Here is a 27,480-nt window from a genome sequence, read left to right as displayed (position 1 = left end):
GGAGATTTGAGAGAGAGAAAAACAAAGAGAGAGGAATCTTTTTTTTTTTTTCGCTCCGAGTCCAGAGTTTTTTCTGATATGAGGTTCTCATTTAAAGACATTTTATATTACCTGAAACACCGAATAAATCTGGGTTATATATGGAACCGAAGCAAGGTCCTTTATACGCGTACTACAACGATTATTACTTGAAATTTACTTTGTAAACAGATAACGCACCGTAATACTTCTATTTACCACTCTTTTTGGTTGAGGGGGGGTATATCTGAATCGGAAAACGAGGGAAATAGTTGAAAACCCTGAGGAGGGCTCTGGCCCTCCACTTCAGAAAACACGAGGTGTACAAAAAGTACCCTACCTTGGAACTTTCAGAACATACTTTGTGCAATGAATTTTCCCCTTTTCCAAAGACATTGAAGGTTTGGAACAACCTGCCTTTTAACATTGTAACTGTTGGGTCTACAAAGTAATTTAACGCACCGCTATTTTTACTTCTTAAAGCATACTAAGATCTGTTCTAATGACTCATGATATCCAAGCAAAACATCGTTTTCGAGAGGCAACTGACTCTTTGCCTTTGCGCTTCTAGCTTATATATGCCATATACATTTGTTTACATCAGTGTTAATTTTTGTTTCACATATTCTAGCCAAGCCATACCTTCTGAGTTCGCTTCTCTTTTTAATTATTTGGCATAAGATTTCTATAGCAAACAAAAAGCGTCGGAAAATACAGGGACAAAGACGAAGGCAAACAGGGCAAGGCGCACTTTCAACTGAAGTTTATTGAAAATTCACACGTTATATAGCCATAAAAACCCTGCTTACCCTATTTTCTGAGCCCGTGTTTCAATACTTTAAACTCATTTGTAGATAAAGATAGGGACGTGTCACTTATACATTTAATCTCCCTGGTTCTAACTTCAATTGTCTCATGCAATTCTCTCGGCACTTTATCTTTGTATCTGGCCAAAATCTTAGGGTCATTAAAGGCCGGGGTGCACGAGCATCTATCACAATGAATTGCAAGTGCCCCGAAGGCGTCGTTCTTGTAGAGGCAGCGTGCTCGCGGGTGCGATCGTTAACGCACCTGCCCGTCTGGCCCACGTATGTCGTCCCGCATGTCACGGGGATTTCGTAGACGACACCAGTACTAATTTCGGTGTTTAGTAGTGCACGGATCTGAAGACGGCTGTGGAGAATTTGCAAGTCATTGTAATAGATGCTCGTGCAGCCCGGCCTTCAATGACCCTAAGACTTTGGCTAGGTACAAAGATAAAGTGTAGCGAGCATTACACGAGGCATTTGAAATTAGAACCAAGGGGATTAAATGACTGTATTTTTTCGGCGCTTTTTGTTTGCAATGAACCAACTGGGCCAAATCTCCACTTTATCCCTGCAGCAGTTTTTTGTCTCGTTTGAAATACTGGTCCTTCGTGAGGTTTTGTGAAAACCGAAAGGCGATTAAGTTCAGTAGTTCAATAGTGGTTTATTACACTCCTGAGCAGACCTCCAGGCGTGCAGGCGACGAGGAAAGGCAGGTACAGTGTGTGCCCACGTCGCGTACCCTCAAGCAAATAAAATTAATAATTAAATTATATTTTGCTTACTTGTAAACAAACATGCACACTAAACGTTGGCCTCTTTACAGCAAAACTGGTTACACAATTAAAAAAAAACTGACGAATCAAATCAATCCTTCGTAATCCATTGCTGTCTGTATGTGACACTCGCTTGGTTGACCCTAACTGCTGCAAGAGATGCAACTGTTCACGGCTTCACGGGTGCAAGCGGAGTTGCCCTAGTTTTTCCCGTTGACCTGAACCAAGTTCTTCAAATGTTACAAACGCCGCATTATGTAGACGTCCCTCTCGCGAAACCTTTCTCAGCCTCCCACGTGTCGGCCTTGTCACCGGAAATGACGCTGTTCCGGGCTCGGAAGTCGAAATGCCGGGAAGCGGGGGCTCGAGTCTCGGGCAGTCACTTGGAGGAGTGCTCGCTCTTTCTGGGCGATATGGAAGAGCAGTGCGTCCGGCCAACCCGCACGACCAACCCATTCAGTTCGGGTCCATGTGTCGGTTGTGGCATTCTGATCAGTTCTGCACTGGATACGCTGTGGCGTTTCTTTACAGGCTATGAACACTGAATATGCGTGAGTGATAAAAGCCTCACCAGTCTACAGAAACTTGTATCCTAGTAACGTTTTTTATACTAAAGACAGCAGCTTCGAAATTAAATCAGTTAGAATGCAGGGGAGCTTGTACACTTTTTTCGAAAATGTAAATTAAAATAAGAATTTAGTAGCGAAAATGATAGCTCTCAAAGGTTAAAATACGACAAAAAACATCTCTAACCCAACTGCCGCATGTATTTATTACACGCTTTATACGTTTTAATTTTCAAATTTGCCAAAAGCCATTACCACACGACACCCTGTGTTATGTGTGTTCGTATACACACTAGACACGGCGAGAGAGAAAAGAGCATGTTTGCTAAATCGACCATTTCTGCCCTTCCTACCTGCACCGTTCATGTGGTCTGCAGTAAGGAATAAATGAAAGATAGCTCGTAGCTTATACCTAAGGAAAACGAATGACACACACGAACACAAAAACACACCAAAGAATGCAACCGTACAACGCCAACCATGTATTCCTTATCCCCATATTTTGAAGGTCGGTCGTCGGGTTGATTTCTCGTAGTGTTTACGTATGTGTGAAACTTATTAGGGATCTTTATGAGCCAGTGTGAAACAGGGTTTTTCTTTCTTCAATTTTCGGGGACTTCGAAAATATGGAAATATAATCATTATTAAATAAATGGGGTAGCTGAGCTTGAGACGTCGTAAATGTGTATTTACGACGTCTCAAAGTCGACCGCGAACGAGCAAAGGAGCAGGCGGCGAAGCGTCGGGCTATTTAAACAAACTTGGTTATAGTACCTTCAGCTTCTTTTATTAATACTCACGTAACCAGGCATATTTTTGCCGGATTGTTTACTTTTTACATTTGCATTTGTTCTGTTCATGTAACTTTTCGGAATCTTTGATTTTTGTCACTCTAATGTTTAGTTACCACATTATGGCAAAGACGTTTGTAATGAAAACATATTTTCAGACGTTTTATATAGGATTTACTCAAACCGGCAGAAAGCGCGCCTATAGAGCGGACTGTAGAAAGCGTAAATAAAGATTAAAATATTTGGAGCAATGCGGAGACTCAGGCCAGTTGGTATTCAGACATGATGAAAAACAGCGCACACGGAACAGGACAGGGAAGAGAGACATGCAGAGCATACAAGCGCTGACTCGCAACTGATCTTTATGAAAGCAAAAGTAAAACTACGTTCATACATAAACAAAAAAGAAAGACGAACCACAGTACCTCCACACCAAGAATATTTACAAAAATAGTAACAAACTAAACAAACCTTAAAAAGCTATGGGTACACTTGCAGGATAAATCACAGGTTCAGGTAACGATTAGTCGTTAACACCACTGTCTAGGAAGACCACTTCCTAGCCAGAGCTTTTAACGACTAATCGTTACCCGAATCTGAGACCCGCCCTGCATGTGTGTTTATAGTTTTTTTCTTAGTTACCTAATATCGTTTTTTTTCTTATATTCATAGAGTGAATGTATTGTACTTCGTCATTTTTCATTTTTATGTAGAAGATCGTTTTATTTTTCCTCTCGTAAGTTTAACTTGTGACTCCGCGCTTGTGCGTTTTATGTGTCTCTGTTCCCCGTCCCTTTCTGTGTGCGCTGTTTTTCATCGTGACAAAGAAAGCTTTCCGTAAAACAATCATATTTATTTGTATTCACCTAGAGACCCTGCATGTAATATTTTCTTGTTTACATGGATATATCATTCGAAGACCAATCTTAATCATTTAGTTCACTTAGAGAGTTTTCCGCAAACGCAAGAGTCCAGAGTGATGGCCTCAGGTCGCTGAGGTTTAAAATAATTTTAATAATAAAATTTTAGGGTTTGTTATATTAAGTTAATCACATCATTTTTAAATCAAGGCACAGGAAACAATTTACACTTTTTAAGTGTTTTATTTGTTCCCTCTGCTGATTACTCCGCTTAATATATGCATTCCATTAAGAAACTCAGGAGAGTTACAATATACACCATGCACGCCCGCCTTCGCTTCAAAATAAAGCTGCGACGAGAGAAATACAGTCGTAATCTCTCAATAAGAAATTAATATCCAAAAATACCTATGTTTTTTTTCTTTATTAAATTTCAATTTTGTAATTGAGCTTGACAACTGTAATTAGTTGAAAGTCGTTTCGTGTCTTTATCTCTCATAATATTTCTAGTCCTATTTTTACGCACACTTCACCGGTGGCTGCGCCTTATTTCCACCTTCAAAATTGGAACCCTACCACGTTCCTGAAGTGCGTAAGCAATTTAAGAGCGACGTGATTTATAGCGTCATGATTTTGTGTTTAGCAGTCATTCGATGTACGAGTTAAAAGCCGGAGCAATTCTACCCCTTCCGCCGGCTTGAATCTCTCGAATGTCATAATTAACGATGCGCATGACATTAGTCGTGAATTATACCGAAACGCAATATAGTACCATATTGCTACGATTTTTAATCAATGGCCTCCTATAATTGACTGTGAACATATTCCTTCAATATAACTTGTTTGTTATACAACGATAACAACACTAAAGCAGTCCTAAGAACGGCCGCAGTTTACAGAAATGGTGTTATTTCAATTCTTAGAAGCTACAGCTCAGGTTAAGGGGGATCAGTCTCCACTAGCCTGGCATCTGTGGTAGTATTTCGCAATACAGATTTGTTTAATCCTAGATATTACGAAGGCCTTTATTACGATACAGAGTGATATTTGTAATTATTACATTTCAATATTATTTCGTTACATTAAAGCTTATTGAAAGATATTTAAAAGACCGATATAAATATATGTACATAAATAAGGTAGCATCTTTTATGTTAAAAGAAGACATGTAGTACTCCAAGGGTCAATTTTATGTCCTTTATTATTTCTCGTTTAAGCTAATGATACGACAAGCATACAAGACTCCTCAGAATTAATCATGTTCGCAGATTATACTGACGCATTCTTTAAGGCACGATGTAAATGTACACTTCAAACATAAGCAAATGGATACCTGGTTGAATGATATAGATAATCAAAGCGCAATATAGGACAACTCTGCTAAAAAACACAATACATGATCTTTCATCCGATTAACAAGCAAGGTATATCTTTCCTTCACATTAACTTTGATAAAGTGCCTCTAGAGCAGGTAAAGGGGCAATATTTTAGGCACATGGTTTAAGGGAGAGTTTAACTGGTCGACGCATATACATAAGCTATGCTTTGGATTATCAAAAGCAATATATTGTATTGATAAAATTCATAAACCACTTACCAAACTAGTCATCAAGCCTCACAGCAAACTTGTAAATAGCCTTCTTTTTTATGATTTCTTACTTTCTTTCTTACTTTCTGTGCATTTCGGAAAACTAATAGGGGCCTTCGGCATTTCTGGCACACCTCATCTCTACTGGGTTGAAAAAAAAAATTATTATATTACACCGAGTTCGGTTAAAACCTATTCTGTCATTGTTTGTACTATTCAAGAATGATATATGGCACATTAATATTTGGTACAACAAACAAAATAAACTACAAGAAATAAAATTGTCACCCAGAAGAGGATATTTCGTATAATTGATCATTGCCAGGCTGCCTTGAAGACTAGTTAACACACGCAATCGCCGACAAATACACTATATTAAAGGCTAATCAAATATACAACTTTATAATTGTTCTCGCTGATACACAAAGAGAAACTGCACCGAAGCCCAAAACGTCTTAGCTCAGGTTAAACACTAAAGAAAAAGGCCAGGAAAACACCAAAAATAAGAACAACACATTGCGGCAAGGAACATTTCGATTACCGTTTGCTTAAATTTCATTTCATTCACTTCATTTCATTTATTATACCTTAAGGGCCCCTGGGGGGCATTACATAAAGGGGGTAACATAAAACACAATATAACACTTCAAGGGTTGAAATCAAATGTAGGGACAAATAGGTTGAAAGAACATCTGTTATTTTACAGTGCAATATCTTCATTATACAACCATATGCTTAGTAAGTTCTGATAAAAACAAGGTATGATCTGTAATTGTTACAATGGACTCAGGTAGCGCATTCCAATCCCGTATACACAAAAAAGGGGAGAGTTTTTTAAAATGTTGGTTCTGGCAAAGGGCATTTCTATCTTCTGGCAATGATCACGGCGTAGGGAGACATGACTGGCTGAAGAGAAGAATTCATGGTCAGTCCAGGGCTTGTAAAACAGGTTATGAAAAAAGGATAATCTATCTACGGTGCGTCTAGTATTAAGGAGTGGTAGTGATAAAGAAGCCTTGAGGGCAGAGATGCTCGTGGGTGAGTTGTCAGCAAGAATGAATCTAGTTGCGCGGTTTTGGATTGATTCCAACATGTCGGATAGGTAAGCCTGATGGGGGTTCCAAATGGTAGAAGCGTATTCCATCTTGGATCTAACAAGGGCGCAGTATGACAGCTGTTTGATTTTCGGTGAAGCTTGACTAAGATGGCGTCTTAGAAAACCTAAAGTTTTATTAACACTGGAAGTTATGTCTTCAATATGAGTTCTCCATGAGAGGTCAGAGCTTAAGTGCACGCCAAGGTATTTAAAAGGTGAAACCCTTTCAATGGGCTGGGATGTAAGTTGATAGGTGTAATTTACTTGATTACGGGATTTAGAAAAAGATACACATTTACATTTATTATGATTAATGGATATAAGCCACTCGGCACACCAGGTTTCAATTAGGGATAGGTCTCCTTGTAATGTTAGGCAATCATCTTCACTGGAAATAGCGTGATAAACAACAAGATCGTCAGCAAACAGACGAAGACAGCTTCCCAGGCGATAACCGATATCATTTAAATAAATAAGGAAGAACAATGGGCCCAGTACAGTGCCCTGGGGTACGCCTGAAATAACTGGTAAGGAGTGTGAAGATATTTCACCTAGACGTACGGATTGGGTTCTAGTCGTAAGAAAAGTTTTTATCCAATTAACTGCAGTTGCATTAATTTTTAAGTTTTGTAATTTTACTATAAGTCTGTAGTTGTGGCACACGGTCGAAAGCTTTCGAAAAGTTTATAAAGAGAGCGTCTGTTTGTTTTGGTGAGTTAAGATTACTGTGGATATCGGTTACCAACTCGAAAAGCTGTGTTGTGCATGATCCATTCCTACGAAATCCATTCTGGTTAGAAAATAATACTTTATTGATATCAAGAAACTGCATTATGGCTGTAAAAATAATATGTTCAAGGAGCTTACTGCATACACTTGTCAAAGAATTAGGCCTGTAATTGCTCAGATCGTCAGATGACCCAGACTTAAAAATTGGAATGACGTCTGCACGTCTCCAGTCATTGGGAAGCATACCACTAATAAGTGATTGGTTGAAAATTTTACCCAGGTACAGGGACAAGATTTACTTAGTAATTTTTAAAATCTTACTGTTTATCCCGTCGCGACCAGGAGCAGAGCTGACTGCAAGTTGCTCTATTAATTTTGATATTCCTTCAGAAGAAATGGTTATTGACCCCATTTCACCAAGTGCGTCCTGAGAAGCTAATTGCGGCATGGGGAACGTTTCGCAAGTGAAGACGCTACTGAAATATTCATTAAATCTGTCAAATACTTTACTTTCAGTCAGCTGATTTCCAGTAGGATCTGTGATGATCGGACTTTTCTTGGAAAAAGGATTGATAATTTTCCAGAATCTCCGTGGATTTGAGATAAGAATGTTATACAGGTCGTTCTCAAAAAAATTACGTTTCGACGTTCTTATTTCACGTTTACAAGTTTTAGCAAATTCACGGAAGCGAGACCACAAGGCGTCATCATCATCTTTTCTTTTTGCCGACTGGAATAGCCTCTTTTTCTTCCTTAGCATTCTCTTCGTATTAAGAGTGAACCATGGCGAAATGGGGTTAGAGATTACCCGACATACCGGAACGTATCGAGAAATGAGGTTGTGAATAAGTTCTTTGAATATGCACCAATTTTCTTCCACCGATCTTGTATTAAAGTGATGCTCAAAGTTTGGGAATAAATCCAATAACTCGGCGTTAATACTCACAGCGTTGGCTTTAGCGTAATTACGAATTGTTTTCTTCGACGTTACAGGAACGGGAACGTCAATGGATAGGTTAATGTTAAAAAGAGAGTGGTCACTAAACAAACATAAATTGTTAACATCGCTCGTGTATTAAGGGTGGGTAGTAAAAAATAAATCCAGGGTCGCGACAGTGAATCTGGTTATTTTGAAAAACTAAGGTTTTCTTAATGATCAGTATTAGCAGGTTTGGTTCTTCCTATTTTCATTTCTACCATGAATAGCTCATTGAACAAGGTCATAATTTAGGGTAGTATCCGAGTAAATCCACTATATGATAAAGAATTTAGTCTCTTCTTTCGCAAAATTTCAGACGACTTTAGTTTTTCACGATTTTAACATAGCAGATAACCGGTCCATGCAGAACTTTAAAATAAGCGCGACCCCCATATGGTATACTCGAACACCACCGCACGCGTCTAGATCTCGTGTATATCCAATCATGGTGCCAGTTTATACAATAGGTCAATTTTAATTCCGGATTTTTGTATAAGGCTAAATTGGACGGAAGCAATAAAAGTCCTGCACATCTGAAGTCACGAATAATATAATTCATACCTTGCAATCAGCTTTGAGGATATTTTCTTATGCCACTCAAATCCACTTGTCGCTCGAATCGCTTTCTACTGCGTTCGCCCAATCTTTCATGAGACACGAAGTTTTCCTTGACACCTTGGAGAGCAATGTTGCGGCCACAGTCCTCCGTCAAAACGAGCACTGATCGAGGTACAAACGACCACTGCGTTGAGAATGCCAAACGGCTGTTGCGATCTTTGCTACGTAGGAAAAAGCGCGAAAAACAGACGAAGACGAAGAAGAAACACGTGGGACGAGCGCTGCATTGTCTGGGTACGTGCGAAGAAACCTTAACTCGCAGGTAACAGGTGACCCTTTTGGTATGCCGAGTTCCTTGGCTCTCATTGAGCTCCTGCAGGAAAAAAGCCCAAAACGCTATACAGTGCTTTCAATATAGACGTCTAACACCTGTACTATTCTATGCCCCACGATGACCTCACGAAGAGAGTGCAGGACCTGAATTAGGAAATATCCTTCAGACACCAACACGTTATAACAGTAGAAGATTTTCTTGAGATGCTATCCTTTTATTTAAAAGCCACTTGTATGGTTGCCAAGAAAAAGTTTGTATTCGAAAATTCGGAGTGTGCACTGGGTCGAGGGTGGCCCCTGTACTGAGTAGCATTTTTCTTGAAAAAGTATATCGTGCACTTCAAAACAAGTTAGAGGGACTTACTAAAAAAAATTTCAGTTACGTGGATGGTTATCTTGTAATCGGCGCTCGTCGCGTGTGTTTGTTTTTTTCGCCTCATACCATCACCCAAAATAGAAGAGACCGCCCGGAAAACCCACGACGTGAATATGTATAAATCAACTGATGTCAACTGTCCCTGGCCCCGACTAACTCCAAGAAAACACGCAAACAATTAGAACGACAAAATCTTTTCAGTGAATAATCTTTCTTAAGCTACGGGACCCGAGAAGGGACAAGATCTGGGGGACGGGAGAAAAGGCCGGTAATTGGGTCGTAAAAAATAAAGCATCGGAGAGAAATGGGGCCTGAAGTTGAGACCCCTCAAGAGGGCATCTGGCAGTTGTACGATTCAACTTAGAGGGGAGGGAAACATATGCTAAGGCGGCAAGAAGGCGAAGCTCTAAAAATCGGTTGTGCCGTAAACCTGCGCGCGTTTGAGGTGACAATCACCAAAAACTGTCCTCCGCAAAAAGCACTCGCTCGTTTTGCTGGACGAAGAAGAAAAAAAAAACGCTTTAGAGATTCCGCGCTCTGTTACATCTGTGTGTACTGTCATCCTCCCAGTTGGTAAAGTCAGCTTGGCCAAGCAGAGTCAACCAAAATTTAGTTTCTCCATATTTTTATTTTTTCCCGCCTGCTCCAGACGTTCTCTGCACCAGTTTTTCCTGTGCCCTTCCCATAGCAGGACTTGGGATTTTCTCACGAGTTGTGAGACGATTTGGTGGTCGTGCTTGCAACATTTTTGCACATAAAGCTGAGAAGTAACTGTAACGGCGTCACCTTTTACAGTTACTTTCAAAAACAGTCACTCTCTTACAGTTGCAAGATATTTTCACTAAGCAGTAACGAGTTGCAGTTTCAAGTTACTGAAAAAATTAACTAGTTGCCGGTAACGCATTACTAGTCACTAGTTACTGCCCAAGACTGCCTCGCTGGGTGGAATAGGGTATGCGCAAAATAATAAAAACTGCGTCGGCAGCTTCATTTTAATGTAAAATAAAAGGTGCGAGAAAACAATGGCTCTATGTTATAAGAAACACAGCCATGCTTACGTCATATACAGACATTTTCTTGGAATACAGAAAGTCTGCCTTCTATGCATAGTGTTCATTCGGAGCCCATCGTTTCCGTACGATAGGCTCCTGCTACTGTGTTTACTCGAGTAATACCCGCACTATTTATGAACAAGGCCCTTGCGTCTACTTTCCCACAGAACACATATACAGTCAATCATTGCGTTGTGCATAAATAACAGCAAATAACCAGATCGAAAACACGATTCTCCATTCAAATACAATCTTCACAAATAACATCTTCGCACGAAGACGTCATCTCTGTCCTGATAGCAACTGGTATCACGCTGTCGATCGCGGTGATTGGCAATCTGCGTGCTCTGCGGTAAAGCGAACCCTCAAGTTTTCTTCATTAACAGTGCGGCTATTACTCGAGTAAATGCGGTAACAACCTATCGTTAGTAGGAGCTTTGTGACTCAACACCCGCAATCAATCAATCATCCAACACATAAAAAGGACGGCCTCCAAACAACAAAACTTCTTTTTTTTTTCACAGAGGCGTTTTTATTGCTGTGCGTGCCTTTTGGGGGAAATGGGAACTCAGTCGTTTTGCCGCTGAATTTGTCCTCAGGAGTTCACGAGGAACAGCTATGTTAGCGCTTCTAAGGGCAAACACATGCATATCCCTGATGCTTCGCGGAAATTTTACCACGCAACCTTCGTTTGAAAAAGTTACTCAGGCAAGCGCTGTCTGCGCCTGATTCATCAAAAACAGTCTCCAACCTAATGTCGTTTTACATGATGCGATTTGACTTGAGAGTTTACAGCTGCGACGCTCCCCTGAGCACGGCCTGTCAAGTGGCTCTTTTTCCGGGGAAAATGAAAGTTCCCAGAGCGGCAGCAGAGAGTGGCATTAAACGTGGGGGCGCTGACCAGCGGTCACGGTTGCTGCTCGACGCGAGGCCCGAACAACGCAAAAGCATTAATCGCGTTCGCTGGTTCACGTCTCCAGCAACGTGCGAAGGAAACTCGGCTAGATCACTATATTTCTACGCATCTCCTGGTGAAGTAGCAGGCCGTAGCAGAGCGCCAGTGATCAAGCGGCCCTTATCAGCTATAAGACGCACAAAAGAGACAAAAACAGGAGCTCAGTCTACGTTCACGCCGGGGAAAAGGCATTTATTCGGCTCAGTAACGGCCGTGTCCCCTTCGATGACTCAAGCAGACTTCTGCGCTTGCTTCGGAGAGACAGCGAGCGTCACGGCGCAACAGAACAAAGGAAGATAGAGTTCGATTGTCGTTCTTCGAAACAAATCGTCTCCAAGGCCGGGAAGGCAACTGCGACGCATGCAGACGATGTTGCACTTGCGACAAAGAGCTTGGAAGTTCTTCAAGGGCGCGATGGCGGAGCCCGTCATATATTGTGGTTATTTAGTCACTTGGCCAAAAGAAGTGTTTTACGTAATAAAGGTCCGGTGAAAGAGGAGTGAGTAGCTGCTAGCAGCCGGAAGGTAGAAGCATTTCGCTCGAAGAGACCCTAGTTGACTATGAATCGCGATTACGCCAGCGGTTCAAAGAAGCGGGGTCATTTAACTAAACTTCATTTAGATTTGTTTTCTAGGCTAACAAAGCGGTGTGACCCGGAAGATAAGACACAAAAAAGCAAAACCTCGTTTTGAGCAATCCCCTGCCGATTCCGCACATTTCACTTTGCACGTATGTGTGTTTAATTGTAATAAAGTGTAATATTTAATGTTTAACTGTAATAAAAAATGATCGCAATAAAACACTAAAATGCTATTAACAGCAGGAAAATATTTGAATGTTCAGGTTAAGTAAGTTAATTAGCAGCATTTAAATCACTGATGATATTAACGATTTGATATGCAAACTCGATTTCGGAGCCATCCTTACCACAAATATGCACGCACAAGGTAAATAACAAAACATAAACCCGTCGGATGTGTTTTCAATTGCTAGATCGCGACTGTTTCATAACAAAAATTTACGACAAACCTCCTTCTTTTATTTACTAGAATTATATCGACCGTAATAAAACTGTTTTTTTTTTACTCCCTACATGGGCATAAGTGCATTAATATTTTGAAATACCTTGCAAATACACACAGATAATGCTACTAGAACTAAACACAACAAATGCTTTAATCCGTATCGTTTTAAGAAACAATTCATTTTAAAAATCGTTTTTAGTGAAATGCACGAACGAGTGACAGAAATGCAGACACATTAGCACTACTTAAAACGTTCGTTTACCGACGAACACCATAAACGGTGAGAACATATCTGTCTTTCTAAATACTACCGTATTTGTTTGAGTGTGCCATTATGTATTTATAGACAAGAAATTAATCTCCCTGATCTGTCGTCATTACTGGCAGTGAGGTCACATAAAAAGCAATATTAAGAAAACAACATTAAAGTGACCTGAACTCAAAATGTATTTCTTACTTAAGCTTCGAGAATCAGTTTTAACTAAACTTCTCAACGCCTGAAAAAGTATCTCTTTTTTCTTTTAATGATTTATTTTTTGCTTGTTTATTTTCTTTTTTAGACTATCTTTAATTTTCTTTCCAAGAAACGTATTTGGAAGTTAGGATTTGCCTAAGCGAATCCCATAAAATTTTATTCCCTAAAATTCACGTTTTCCAAAGGAATTAATTGTCACAGAACAAGTTTTCTGCCAACGAGATGCATGTAACTTCGATGTATATTATAATTTTTTGGAGCTCATGAGTATTAAGCGTATGACTGCATACATTATTACGTTGAAACTTTGATATGTTTGTTATCTTCCAGCGACCCGCGTCTCGAAAGTCCGCCAGATAACTTCGACCTTCTGCCTCTTTCACCAGATTATACTGAATCTTCTATTTATCTCAAGTGGGCTTCTTTGTTCTTGCTCAACTTGTTACTCGATCAGCTGTGTGGCATCGAAATCAGTAATTCTGCCGCCTCATTGAAAATACCACCAACTGAATAACTCAATGACCTTTCGCGAATGTACGCTATTGTATTGTGCATTTTTATTAGAAGCTATTCAGATGTTGCAATCTTCTGAGTAAAAACTATGCCTCGCAGTATGACAGCCAAAGAACATAATGCTCCTAAGGTCAGCTTATTTTATACTGTGACCGTAAACCACAAACGTGAAGATAGAGTACCCGTGTGATATCACCGTCTAGTTTATTCCTCTGTGCCCTCGGTACCGCCACTCGAGTAGTCTGCGATTCTCAAGGATCGCCAGAGTTGCATCGAGAAACGCCGTCACTTTCGTTAAGGACTGTCTCGTTTGCCGCTCTTGGGGTTCATTGTATGCAGCATGGAGAGCCTCATCTCACCCAAAGCACTTTGGAAAGCCAGTCACTGCAGTTGGAGGGAGCTCGGCGAATGATGGTGCTCATAATATGTGCAGACTTCAAAGAACAGTCTGCACTGTGACATTCAGCATGGTGAAAAACCATTTTCAAAAGCAAGCTGGTTTTTTTTAGGTTTAAGCAAATAATGAGCTTTGCCATTCGCCGAGCTCCCTTCAGTTGCAGTGACTAACTCGATCAAGTGCTTTGCGGGAGAGCAGGCGCTCCACCTTTCTATGGCTTTCCGCAATACTGAAAATTACTTTTCCGCTAGGTCAATTATTAGAGGAAAATGTAGAGTTTACATAAGGGTACCGCGTGCAATGACCGACTCTTCAAAGGGTCAGCACTTACTCAGTGCCCAGGCTCATGCCGCAATTCAATAAACACGAGCCACTTTCATAGGTTATCTTGAATTGCTCTCGAGGGAGTGGTTTTAGCGAGATTAAAGTGTCCACAAAATAAACTTTTGGTTGGGATAAATTATTCTAGACGGGGGTTCTTGCTAATTGCATATCATTTTAAAAGCCAAATGAAAGATGGTAGAAAGTCAAGAGTATTCATTCCGGTACGAAGTTTAAAAAAATATAGCGCACCTTCCTGTCCTCGAAAACTCTCCGCCTTTTCACCGTGATGCACCCGCGGTGGCCAAGCACATCAGCCGATATAAAAGTAAAATGGCGCAAAGGTTACACAAAGGACAAGGGACTATATGCGCTATTTAATGTTTATATCATGCATACCAGACTAGCCCACCTCAATATCTTAGCACGTCATCCGAAACCAGATCACGCATTAAGCACGAGCACCAGGTAACGCGGACGTGTGCGCTCATCAGCAATCAATCCGTCGACGAATATTTGGATTCGCGTTCGTGGCCAATGAGTGGCATGACGGCACTTATCATCGCTAGCGAATGCCACGTTCCATGGTCTGCTTTAAAAGCTCACACGGTGGCTAAGCACGTCCCGACCACGTGGTTTCTCGTTTCGCTTTTGAGTAGAGCGTAAAAAATAAGGAGGAAGAAGTCGGAAAAAAACATTTCATTGGTTCTTTAATGGACTACTTCCACAAATTCGTCACCGCGCGCATTGCATTCAAGGAACCTGAAGGCCGGGAGAGGAATTCGTATGGAGTTTGCTTCCCACTGATCCCACGATGCATAACGTGGCATTACGCCGCGATGATGCGCTTCGAGTTTTGCAATAAGTATATTCGTGGTGCTACGATCAATACGGGAACGTTCATTGTAGTTCGGGGAAAATTCCATCGTTGTTTCCAGTATATATTAGTAGTATTCCAAAACCACTGGCTAAATTCGATTTGAATCAGTGTGTGCCAGTACTATTTTAACGCGATAGCGTGAAGGAGCTCGTGTCGCACAAAAGCCTGCCTGGGTGACGTGGCAGAAAAGCTGGCTTCGGCGGCGTGACCCAAAAATATTGGTTGACCGATGACTTGACAACCACATAACCTCGCGCAGAAATTTCCCACAACGTTCCCTTGAAATGGGGCGTCACGCGTATAATGCAAGTGATTAAAAAACATGACACGTAATGCGAATTAAAGGTCGCCGGATGCCTCGAACGACTTCACTTTAGAATTCCGAGGGTGAAAGCGCTACAACACAACGGACAAGTGGAAGAGACGAACAACGCAGAGCGCAATTTGCAACTGAAGGTTGCTCACATAAAAATATACATATAGACACCGTGAAAGCAGGACATGTGATGACAGAAATGCGACATCATCAAATCAAAGCTTATCTATCTGCTCTCTACTTTATGAAATGTTTAAACAACGCCACCTCAGAGCCTATCGTCTCTTTCAATTGTCCGTTGTTTTTTTAGCGCTCTTACACTCAAAACGATGAATCACCAACTAACCCAAGTGTGTACCCTTCTTCACTTTAGAAGTAATCTATTTGCCCTAAAGAAAAATTTGAAGAATTTTAGGCAGGATTCGAACCATCGGCTGGGAGCCAGACACGCTGCTGAGTGGGCCATCTCCTCCGCGCTTCTTGCTCACTGCTAGGAAGAGCAGGAGAACCGAAAGAGAAGGCGATGCGAACAGAGCCGGATAACGCTATCGCGTTCCACTCTTAAAGACGAAGCGTCCTCCAGGTTTTGGATTCTGACCCACGCAGCAGTAATTTTAAAAAGGGCGGTGAAACGATTTTTTAGCTTAGCATAAATACCACTCAGAATGAATTAATCACCTATAATAAATATTATAGGTAATTATTTCCATATTAGTTTTTTTTTTTTCGATTCCCGACGTTTGTTGTGGCTTGCGGTTTGTTACCAAAAAATTTCCTTTTTTTGTCAGCAACTCTGTTTGGTATGATTTCTTTTCGTTTTTAGTATTCGCTGAAGCATCCGGTATAGATAATAGACAGTTCTAGTGAACCGTACGCTATAGGTCTGCGTACGCAAGGAGATTGCGCGTCGTGAGTGCGCATGCGCAGAACGCAATAGAAGAGCTAGCGTATCGCGTACGCACGCAACGCTGGGGATTTTGCGTTGCTGGCTAGCGGGCCTTGCGGGACGCTCTCGAGAGATCTCGGACCCAACGAGAGCGCCAGTTTCAAGATGGCGGTTGCCTCGACTGGCGCAGCAAGGGCGACGTGGTGTTTTCGAAGTTCTGTGTTATGTGAAATTGCGCGGTGTTCAGCTCGGCGATTTTTTCTGGGACCTACCGCGGTCGAATCAGATCTCCCTGCAGCTGAAGGAGTGCACAGTGGAAATGTTCGCCGCTCGCAGTGTGCGTCGACGCTGCGATCTGCTCAGCGCTAAGCCTACTCCCACAGATCATCGCCGACGGACGAACTACTCTAAAAGAAATTGCCAAAGTTTTCGCTACGCACTGGACATCAGGGTCATTAATTTCATTCTGCGATAGCATTGATAAAAGTTGCCGTTTCCACGGGACACTGACGGAGGCTCCACGATCGAATTTGGCTCCGCACTCGTACTCGTATACCCTCTGTACCCCGCAGAAAAGCGCGCTTGACGAGGCAGCTGTGGCTTGGTTTAATCTGAAATAAAATGATTGGACGCTTTTTCTTTTTAAATATTTCTTCCCAGGAGCATGGTTGCGCTATTGGCACGCGGAATTCTGCGGCTCTAGAAAATTTAACCAAGATCATGCGCGGTGTTCACTCAAAAACGTAGCGCACAACTAAATTTGGTCCGAGCGGGTCATTTTTAGCGTTCGCTATACTATTGCGTATTGCGTACGTAAGAGCCAGCAACGCTATACTAAAACTGTCTAATAAAAGAAAATATTACATCGTAACTTCTTTGGGTTAAATCTCGCGGTTCGCAATTGCTTTAGTCTGGCCTCATTTAAGACCGATATATCTCAATATGCGCTCACAACCGGCTTTCTCAATGTTGTAAATGATTCTAACCAGCTCTATGATCCCGCTTTTTCTTCTGCGTGCAGATATCAGAATGCGGCTACGGGCGCATGCCAACGGGGCGCTCATCCTCAAGTTCCTCCTGGTGCTTGGGAGTGCCGCTGCTCAGGACGCTGCTCAGGACGGCGACAAGGACAGTGGAGGGGAAGAAGTCGAGAAGAGGCTGCGTGAGTACTCTTCGCTGCCACATGAGTGCATGCCTCCGCGCTTTCAACACTCGCGTGCCAGGTATTAAGAAATGCGATAATAATTTTGCGATATAGTAATGAGGTTGCTTAATTAAAATAAATTGATGCTGATACTCATAGGAAATCAACGCGAGGTCTACCTTGCTGTGTTTGCTGCCTTTACTACATGCTCTTGTATGGTTTCGCACTAACGCTGTGTTGCATGCCCGTCTCTTACAACGACATGAAAAATGCAACAAAGAAGCTTAATCAACACAGCTACGATAAAAAACAGCAATATAAAAAATTGTGCTAAGCAACAGTACTACGATGCAAGTAGAATATGCTGCCAGTATCGCCGCATTTTTCTGTCAGATCATTTCAAACAGCATTGATGCAAAAGTACTCGAAGTTCCTGTCTTTCAAATTTTTTTCGCTGAAGGTTTATTTTTGAACTGCCATTTGGGTAAATTTTCTTCCAATTGCATTAATAAAAATACAGGAATCGAATGTATTTATTATAAGCGCCATCACTCGTCGCCCCCGCGAACTATTTTGCTTCCCCGACTTCTCTTTGAGGCTTCTCCACAGTTTCTGTTCTCCCTGCAAAGCGTTCTCAGCGCTACGTTCCACGGTGTTGTTATTCTAGGTTCTGGTTGAGGCGTTCGTTGTTTCGGAATGAATGATATTAGCGAGTCTGCTTCAGAACATTGTGTTGGTTCAATATGATCGAAGCAACACGCTACATCTAGTCACAGGGTTACAAGCAATGTAACAAGTAGCCCCGTAGAAGAATCGTGCGCCGAAGTTATCCCGGTGTCCTGATCGCTGCTGGCCTTCTGGTTGCTGCGGACGCAACCGGTCAAATGTCTGAACCAGCCTTAACCAGTCGTTATTCGGTAGTGAGAAGCTTCATATATTGAGAGAATTGGACAGAGCCCGCAGTTCAAGCAGGCGGCACGGGCCCTGTCATTTAGCCACTCGAATAACCGCAGCAAAATGCTTCCAGTATTCCAAGATCCGTTGGAATACCTTTACATTGAAAAGTAAAACACACACAATCTGTATAGTTACTTTAGCTGGCTTTTTTTTTTTATTTTCCGCTGATTGCGCAGCGAGACAGAGCAGTGGTGCGGCATGAGTTTCCCATAGTAGCGGTCTGCCCATCACCTCAAACATGGGACACCATGTTTCAGACTACGGAACGAGGTTGGACACAAAGTCGGACAGATGACGCGCGTCTCAATAAGGTCTATCAGTGAAGAAGACTAAATAAAAAAAATCATATATATATATATATGTGATTCCTCAGTCAAATATAGTAATAATAGGTACCTCTAGCAAACCATTACCGTGTTCAGCGTTCCGCACTATCGGAGCCTTTGAAGCATGCTTCAAAGTGCGCGCCCGGGTGGTACGCGGAGCACGGCAATGGTTTGCTAAAGGTCTCTATTAACAGATTACCGTTTAGAAGAGGCGCGGCGCGTCAGAAGTCGAGGAGCACAAATATCAGAGGCCGGCGCCGATGCCCGTATTATGAAATGGCAGCTTCCACGTGTCCGCAGAATCGACGGGCAAAGTTAGTCTCGGGTGTGCAGTACTGATTGAGGCGCCCCTTTGCTTGAGCGTACATCCCATGTCAACATCGAGACGAAACTGTGAATTCGTTTTTGTCGTCTTTCTGCATCATCTACGCTATGACGCATGACGCGGGCAACTACCATAAATACATCGAGCTAATGCTCATGGGCGTGCAGGAAGTGTTTAGACTAATATATAAATCTTCCTCCTATGCTGTGCGCGCAAGTATCTCAATAGCTGAAGGAGTTGCACCCAGAATGAAATTTTCAGGCGTCATGTAATGACAAGCAAGAACGAGATGTTGGTGAATTCCAAATAATGATATTACTCAATATTCCAATTAGCTCGCAGTCCACCCTACAAGCCTCCCGTGTATAGCGTGCTGCACCAGGAGAGACGCGTGCTGATTGGCTGATTAGTTAAAGAGATGCTGAACCGAAATTTGTATTCCACAAAACACGGCGGCAAAAGCGTGCAACAGAATGCTTCAAACACCCAAACATAACTCATACAGCGATATCTCGAACGGATGACCTATTTCTCTAAAAAAAAAAGGAGCCGGATTTGACCCAGATATGTTTACCTCTTACTTCTCCGAGAAGGAGAGGGAACGTCCTCGCGTCTTCTCCGCCTCGCTGCCTTGAGGGGGTGAAGCGAAGAGAGGAGGAAACGAGATATCTTGACGTCGCACGCCTCGTCGGCCTCGTTCAATCTCAACCTCTTTTTCCAAAACTACGGCCCTCCATTCGAGATATCGCCTTACGAGTACTGTTGTAGGGACTGTAGCATCCCGTATACAGCTCCTGCATTGCTTTCTGAAGTCCTAAATTCGGTTCACCATCCATTTAATGTAACGCGATGAAAATTGCAATACATGTGGCGTCAATGTCATTCCTATAAAATGCTATAGCGTGCCGATCCGCCAGCGTCACTCCTGGCGCATCGCCGTGCACGAGCGTTGTTTGTAGTTAAAGGGGTATTCACACGAGGGAGAAATCCCGGGGATTTCTCCCCGGCTCGCGCCCATCACGAGATGAAAACGCGAGGCTTTTGCACATCGCAAAGCCTGACGTTTTCGTCTTGGGATGCGCGTGCCGGAGAGAAATCCCCGGGATTTCTCCCTCGTGTGAATACCCCTTAAAGGGGTGGTGCCAAGATATTCAATTGGAAGGTTTTTCACTTTATACGAGTTTATCGCCACTAGTGGGACTCAAGGATACTCGCACGCAACGCCACTGGCCAAGAAACTCCTTTGTTCTGGTATAATTTCCAGAATAAAAAATTACGAGGACACCGGAGCACTTCCTATGAGTTGTGAATGCAAAAGAATGAACGTCGTTCTTCCGCTCCCTTAGTTCGGCTGCGGTGAACTCGCGTGGAGGGCCACGTTTCGCTACTGCCGAAGTTGCGGCCGCCGACGATGTAGATGCCTCCGGCGACGCCATGTTCCTCGGAGCCGAGTAAGGCAGGGCCGACTTGCTAGAATCAGCGTCTCAGATTAAACTAGAGGAAAGAAAGCACTGCCAAAGCCGGCGCACGAGCTGAGCGGGACTCTTCCCGCGTCTCAAGACGCTCGCACGGCCCAGTCTTTGCTATACCATAGCCTCTTCTATACTGACAAAGCCTGGCAGATCGCCACGAGAAGCGGCAGCATAGATGGAAAAGGTGGAGCGGCAAACAACGGATCAGGGGAGAGTTACGTGACTAGCGCCCCACCGCAGCGAGACACCGAAACACACTTTTCCCGAACGAACAATTGTGTGTCGGGTTTTCACCGCTGCAAAAGCTGTGCGCTGACGTCTAGATTCCTTGAGAAATGGCTCTTCAATGCTCTGTGCTACCAGATCCTCGCGCTCCAAATCTGCGACCGGGCACTCTATGGCTCCGTCGTCGAACTGCCAGGCTTCGTGAGTATAGAGGAGGCTACAGAAGTGGCTTTCTTTCACCAAGTTTCAGCTGAGACGCTGTTCTAGCAAGCAGTGTTTTACACGTTCCCCAAAAAGAAGAACGGAAGCTCGTTCTACGTTCCTTCATACTTTTGGAACTCGTTTCCGTTACAGTTTAAAGAATGGAACGTACTGATACATATACGTTACATTTGTAGCTTGCTAGTTACCATATTTAGTTAGGTTAAAGTTTCTTTTTTTTTTATCCATCCCATTCAATGGCAACATCCGAATTTGAATGCCGCGATGGAAGGACTCCAGAAGAAGAAAACAAGCCGAGCAAGGTTTCATTTGTTGATAAATTCATTTTTAAAAATCTCAGCGTATTTCCATATTCATGTTGGGAGTAGGCGATGCAGACGAGCCAAATGTACTGCTACCCTACATTGCCCCAAGCGTTTTCAATCTAACAAAGTCCCTTGGCTGAACCTAACAACAGTTGCTTCTCGATGCTGCTGTCCGCATGATGAGCAGGTGAAGGAGAGGGGAGGGCTTCTGGAAGGTCAGTCTTGAAAAATACTAGTCCTTCTTTGTGAAGGTTAGATTTTTTGTTCAGTTTAAAGGTGGAAGGAGAGGAGAGGGAATGAAGGTTAATTATTGTGCATCTGTCCATTGTTTGGGATCGTTCGATGTCTGGGAACCTGTTCTTTTGGTGCAATTGTAGGTCTCTTTAAATACGTTCAGTGATGCTGTAGTCGGCCTTAGGTTTCTGGGTGTATTAGGATTCGGTGAAGGCAAAGAAAGTAGCTTAGTTTGAAACGTCCTTTTTTCTGTCTTTTCTTTCGACTAAATATTTTATTTTTGTACCGCAATCCCGGGCACTGAAAAGAGGATCAATGCCCACTAGCTCTCCTGTATCCGACTGTTACCACGCGAGGACCCCACAAAATTATCCCTAAGTAACAGAAAAATCATCGAGATGCTGCACTTCGTAAATATATTGTTCTTAGACTTCTAAAAATTCCTCCGTAATAAAATGAAGATTACGCGACTGGAGGAAGAAAAAGAAACGCCATTCCTTCTTCCCTTCCCATAAAATTGTGACAAGTTCCAGTTCCAGCTTCACCGATGAGAATTGGAACGAAGTCGTTCCTTCGTTCCTCCTAAAACAAACGCGTTCCAGAAACTCCGTTACGTACAGCCATAGCCTCCTCTATATTCACAAAGCTTGGCAGTTCGACGACGGAGCCACAGAGTAGCCGGTCGCCGACTTGGAGCACGAGGATCTGGTAGCAGAGAGAATTTCTCGGGGGACTTGGTATTCAGCGCACAGCTTTTGCAGCGGCGAGGTCCCGAAACATGGTTTTCAAACCCGACGAGAGAAGAAGCGGTAGCGCGAGGAACGCGAGGGGCACGAGCAAACATTCCATCGCTCGGGAGAAGTGTGTTTGGGCGTCTCGCCGCAGCGCCCCGCTGCGGCGAGACGCCGAAACACACACTCGTTACATGACTCTCACCTCATCCGCTGTCGGGCGCTTTACCTTTTCACTTTCGGCGGCCGCGTATCGTGGTGATCTGCCAGGATCTGTCACGTAGTGGAGGCTATGGTACAGCACTGCTAGCATGCCGGCCCAGAAGCGGCCGAAAGGACCCCGCCCCTCCGGCAACGCCTTACACGATAGCGCCGGCCGAGCGCACACACTCGTGAAGTGGCGGCCAATGGCTGGCTAAAAGCCGTTTTTTTTTTCAACCCATGAAAGAATGGGCCTTTCTCTCGCGTTTCTTTGCAGTTACTAACGCTGCCGGCTATGGTTTGGCTGACGGGGTGTTGGTGGTACGCGGATGGTCTGCAACTTAATTAAACAGAAATCAAGTTTTATTCTGCTCGCCACTTCTGATCTTATTTTGGGTTTCTCTCGAGTTCTCCAGATCAAAAGTGGGCTGAATATTTTGCCCCGGCTGTATCAGGCAACGTTGATTCTGCAAACGCAGACTGCGCCAGATGGTTTTACTCGCGCTTCGGTACACACGCCAATATCGGGAAGCGCCGCGAGACTGGTTCGACGTTACCGCAACTGTTGCCATCGAGCAAGCGTTGTGCGAGACTGATTTGTGCCCGTCTTAACATACGTCATTATTACCTGGCGCATTGCAAAATCAAGCGTAGCTCTGTGCGTGTCTTGTATTGCGATTGAGCACTGTAAAATCCTAGCAATAACAAAAAGCCGAAGTGACCGTGGCGCTGTGGTACCACGCCCGCTTCACCCTCGGGGGAACTGAGACAAAATGCCGGCGGCGAAGGTTCTTTTTAAACGTTCCTTTAAAGCAATTGACAGCATCAACCCAAGCACTCCTTTCTTTACAATCTTTCGCTCCCCCCTCTTCCCTAGCCATAAGTTTAATTCCAAGCCTCTGCTACTAAAGACCACATTTGTCTTTCCTTTCCTTACAATACTATACGGTCAATCAAAAATGGAGACGGAGCTTAGCTGTAATGTTCATCGCCCTTCGACCTCGGCTTTTGTTAAGCCTCCCAATCTGCTTTTGTGTCTTTGTGCGGCTGTGAACGAGCGCAACGGCCGATTTAAGCAAATCAGAAGGAGGGAGCGAAACGCGTGACCTATTTCCGTGGAACGCGTAGAACAAATACGCTTCCACGAATATTTGTCACGTGGCTCTCTCTGTCTCGCTGATGGCATCACTGGAACTGTAGTCTTCGCTGTTTGCCAAGTTATAGAAATAGGTGGGTCAAGTAGGTCCGGTTTCCGAAATGCGCTCTATGGTGTCCTGTTGCTTTCGTGCATTGCAGACGCGGCAGTGGTTTTTCGTTGTAAACGGCCGGAATACGTCCATGCCAATTTTTCGGTAGTAGCCGTTTTTTTTTTTTTGTCGTTTTTTTTTTCCTTTTTTGTTTGAATCCGTGGAATGTTTGTGAAGCTTTCGTTGGACGCGCTTCGACGTTAAACTACTCTTTGCCAATGACGAGACTTCCGTTGAATAGAGACAATCTTCATTCTTAACGTTTTTTTTTTTGTGTTACTCTGTACTGCCCGAGTCGGATTATACATCTCTCGAGGATCACATGATATCGCTCCTTTATTAGTAAGTACACTGCAAGCATGCCTCTGATAGTTGTCCTGCTTCCCTCTCAATCTTCGCTGTTTTTCGTGTTTTAAGTTATGAGCTTTGCTTGGCATGAAAACAGTGTTAATTATATGTAATAATTTGATTTTCGTTTTGCAGAGAAGTATAACTCTTGTGAATGTGTCGAGAATAAACTGTGTATAATGATAGCTGTATATTTAACTTTCGAAAGCGATCGAAAACAATTTTGTTCGTCCGTGTATGTGATGAATATGCAGCAATTGATATGTAACAACCTTTACAACGCAGACTCACACAACGTCCGGCCAATACGGAGCAAAGGCATCGTAGAGCATTCGCACGATATTTCAGCAACACTAGGCTGGGGCAAAACCGCGGTACGCCAGTACCTGCCGGATATCAAGCGGCGGTGCAAAACTAGACTTTTGGGTAATATTGGAACCGATTTTCGGCCGGTATTTACACGACAGTGCCAAGTATCGCCGTGCTGCTTGGGAACGGAGGTGATGACATCTGACCATCGTGTTTCGAAAACTTATTTAATTTAATTTTCTTCTGGAGCGAGCGAAAGAGAACTTTTGTGGCACACCAGAGCAACCCCAAACTTCGGCAGGCCTCTGGGGTTTTTTTTTTTGGCACTTTTGGAACTTATTTGGCGCTCCAGTGGATAGCCACAGAACAGCGAAACTTCGGCATGTCCCCAATCTCCAAATTAGGATTTAGTTCGGCAGTTAGGGCTCAGATCTGGCACTTACCTTGGCACTCCTGTTGCGGAACAAAGAAAAGCCAAACTTGGCCATGTCCGAAATCCCCAAATTAGGCGTTACTTTGACAGCTAGTGCTCAGGTATGGCACTACTTCGGCACTCCTTTGGCGAACCAGAGAAACGTCAAACTTCGGCATGCCCTAGTGTCTCCCAATTGTACTCGTTTTCATCTCAAAAACCGCAATAAAAAAAAAAAATTCGGCTGTTAACGGAGCATTTTTTTCTTTTTTTTAGAGAGTTAAGAGACAAGTAGGTGCATTGTAGATTAGATATGTGATATGTTATCAAGCCATACAGGTTTCAAATTCCAAAAGCATCGTTTCTTCCTCAGACAACGAAGTCTTATAAGAATTACTTCACGTGGCGTATGAACAATGCGCAAAACTTCCTTTTTCTTGAGGTGAAAACGAGTATAGAGCTATAGTTACGCAACGTACTTTGGCGCTGACAAGCGCCATGGAGCAAAACCTAACAGAGCCCAAAGTTAGGCCGTTACGCTTGCCACACTTTCGCCTGTTGGGTGTATCTTTGACGTGCTACCTGGGTTCATTCCTGTAAAAACTTAGAACAATTTTCCCTAACATTTTCGAAGGTGTGGTTGTTACGCCTAACGGGAGACGGTGCTACAAAGAAAAAAACACAGCGCTGTAACTGTCCGCGCATGTGCCCGTCCTAGAAAATATCAAGGATGTTCTAGTTACCTAGTATTTTTACGAGAAGGGAGCTATGCCTTAAATTCCTGCAAGGTAAAGCTTGTACACTTTTGAAAAAATGTGGGCTGTTTACGTGGAAGCGGAGGATTGTGCCGCAAATTTTACAACGAGTCCCTAGGTTCTTATCACATTATATTTTCATGAAAACTATACGGCATTTCGCTCAATAAATTGGTATTTCTGATCATTCTTGAGAAATTCCTGTCCGCCAATCAAAAAGAAATGACGGCACGCAGTAAAAAAAACGTCGAGATAAATTGAAAACTTCCGCCTATTCAAGTGTGACAAATGTGCCGGCGATAGTGGCGCGGCCTTGTGGCTGAATTGTTCAAATGATGGACAAAAATAAAATCCTGAATTCAAAATTTCAAGTACCAATGATCGTCTACGACGTCTTTGTAGCGATGAATCCATCCATGAAATCCATGTATTTTATATGCCATCTTTATATCTAAGCGTTAATTCATTTTGTGCCAACAAGCAAGATATTGAAATTATAATTTAAAAAAAAAAACAGATTTCACGCGCTTTTGGCTTCTAACGACGGGAGGCTAGTCGTTCGTAACAATTCCAAACATTTATACAGGACATGCCAGTCAAGTTATTCGTTACGAGGATGTTACTTTCGACGAACCACACAGAGGTTTTACAATTGCTTACGATGGTGACGTCTGTGACGTCACGTCATTTATGACGCGTGGGCAATGCCTAGTGCACACTCGCTCCTATCATCGAACTTCTCTTTTATTATTAACAACGTTATTTTCCGAAAATGGAACGCATCAAGGTCAAACAACATAAATCTGTTGTCGTGGTTGGCGGAAGCCACGTACGCACGAAGACACAGAGATACACGGATGAGGGCTTGAAGGTCGAGACATAAATATTCATTGGTAGGATAGCCTGGCGATCACTTCATAGTTTAGAAGTATTCAAACAAAGGTAGCAAGATGGAGCGAATTCAGTCTTATTCTTCCAATGGCACCAGATTAAAAAACATAAAACCTCAATTGTCGCAAACATTTAATCATTTCATTTTAAACTCGTGAGGCAGAAAAACGGAATGACAATAGTGATTGAAGGTGACAGAGGCCTCGAACACGAATATATAAATATAAGTTTCGCACGTTCATTTCTCTTATAGCTCCAACAACCAATGACAATGTTTGCGAACATCCACCTGCAAATGATACAGCAGGCGAATCCTCAATGTAAACACCTGCCGAGAAATTCCGCTTTGGCGTGCACTGCCGCGACCAGCACGAATGAAGAAACTCGTTTGCCGGTCGTAACTACGGCTAGCCACTCCGTGATTCGGTTCAATGGGTGTCAACCGAACTGAACATGAAATCCCTCGATGACTTTTGCACAAAAACAAAACATATATCCAAACATCGCAAGTCGAAATGTAGTTTTTCTGGAGCCTTTCTGAATTGCATGGCTCTTGCTAAGATATTTTTCACGTGGCTATTTACGTGCCACCAAACCGAAGTCAATCGCCTTCCCGGAGACGACAGTGCACTTCTGCTTGGACTTAACCACTACCTTGTCGAGGATGCGGGCACGTGCCTACCTGGAATCGCAGAGGCCCTCGGCTGTGCTTATTCATCCAGCTTACATTCTGTGGGCGTGTTGAGGGCTCCTATTTGCAGACCCCTTTTGCAGCATTCCAATCTGAGTGTTGCCCCTGGAGCGGTAGGCCGTAAAGGATTGCCGGAGTGAAGGGTTGCTGGCCCCGCGCTTCGGCGGAGAGGTCGTCGCCGCTCGTGACTCGCCTAACCTTGTCCTTAAGCCCCGCGCTGCCTTCCACCGCAAAAACCGCAGGTCACAGTTAGTCACGCTCGATGATCACGCCATCGCCACGTGGGTGTCCGATAGCGACCAAGACCGGCGATGGGTTTTTTAACTCGGAAGATGACTCAGATGGCCAAACGCATCCTCTTTGTTATTCTTGAACCCGACTCTGCTAAG

The 27,480-nt window shown here is 43.2% G+C and overlaps 1 protein-coding gene across 2 annotated transcripts in view; it reads left to right on the top strand.

Annotated features, from left to right (window-relative positions):
- Positions 1-27,480, top strand: part of LOC8039636 (proclotting enzyme) — a 78,970-nt gene that overhangs the window by 9,712 nt on the left and 41,778 nt on the right. For both annotated transcript variants that reach the window (XM_040500907.1, XM_029979124.3), the window contains exon 2: positions 17,318-17,458. In XM_040500907.1, coding sequence (XP_040356841.1) covers positions 17,326-17,458 — 133 coding nt within the window. In that variant the 5' untranslated portion in view covers positions 17,318-17,325. The remainder of the gene's footprint in view (positions 1-17,317; positions 17,459-27,480) is intronic.

The sequence above is a fragment of the Ixodes scapularis genome, unplaced genomic scaffold, assembly GCF_016920785.2.
Source record: "Ixodes scapularis isolate PalLabHiFi unplaced genomic scaffold, ASM1692078v2 PGA_scaffold0__279_contigs__length_252992795, whole genome shotgun sequence".
Lineage (NCBI taxonomy): Eukaryota > Metazoa > Arthropoda > Arachnida > Ixodida > Ixodidae > Ixodes > Ixodes scapularis.
This window is presented reverse-complemented; position numbering and strand designations above follow the sequence as displayed.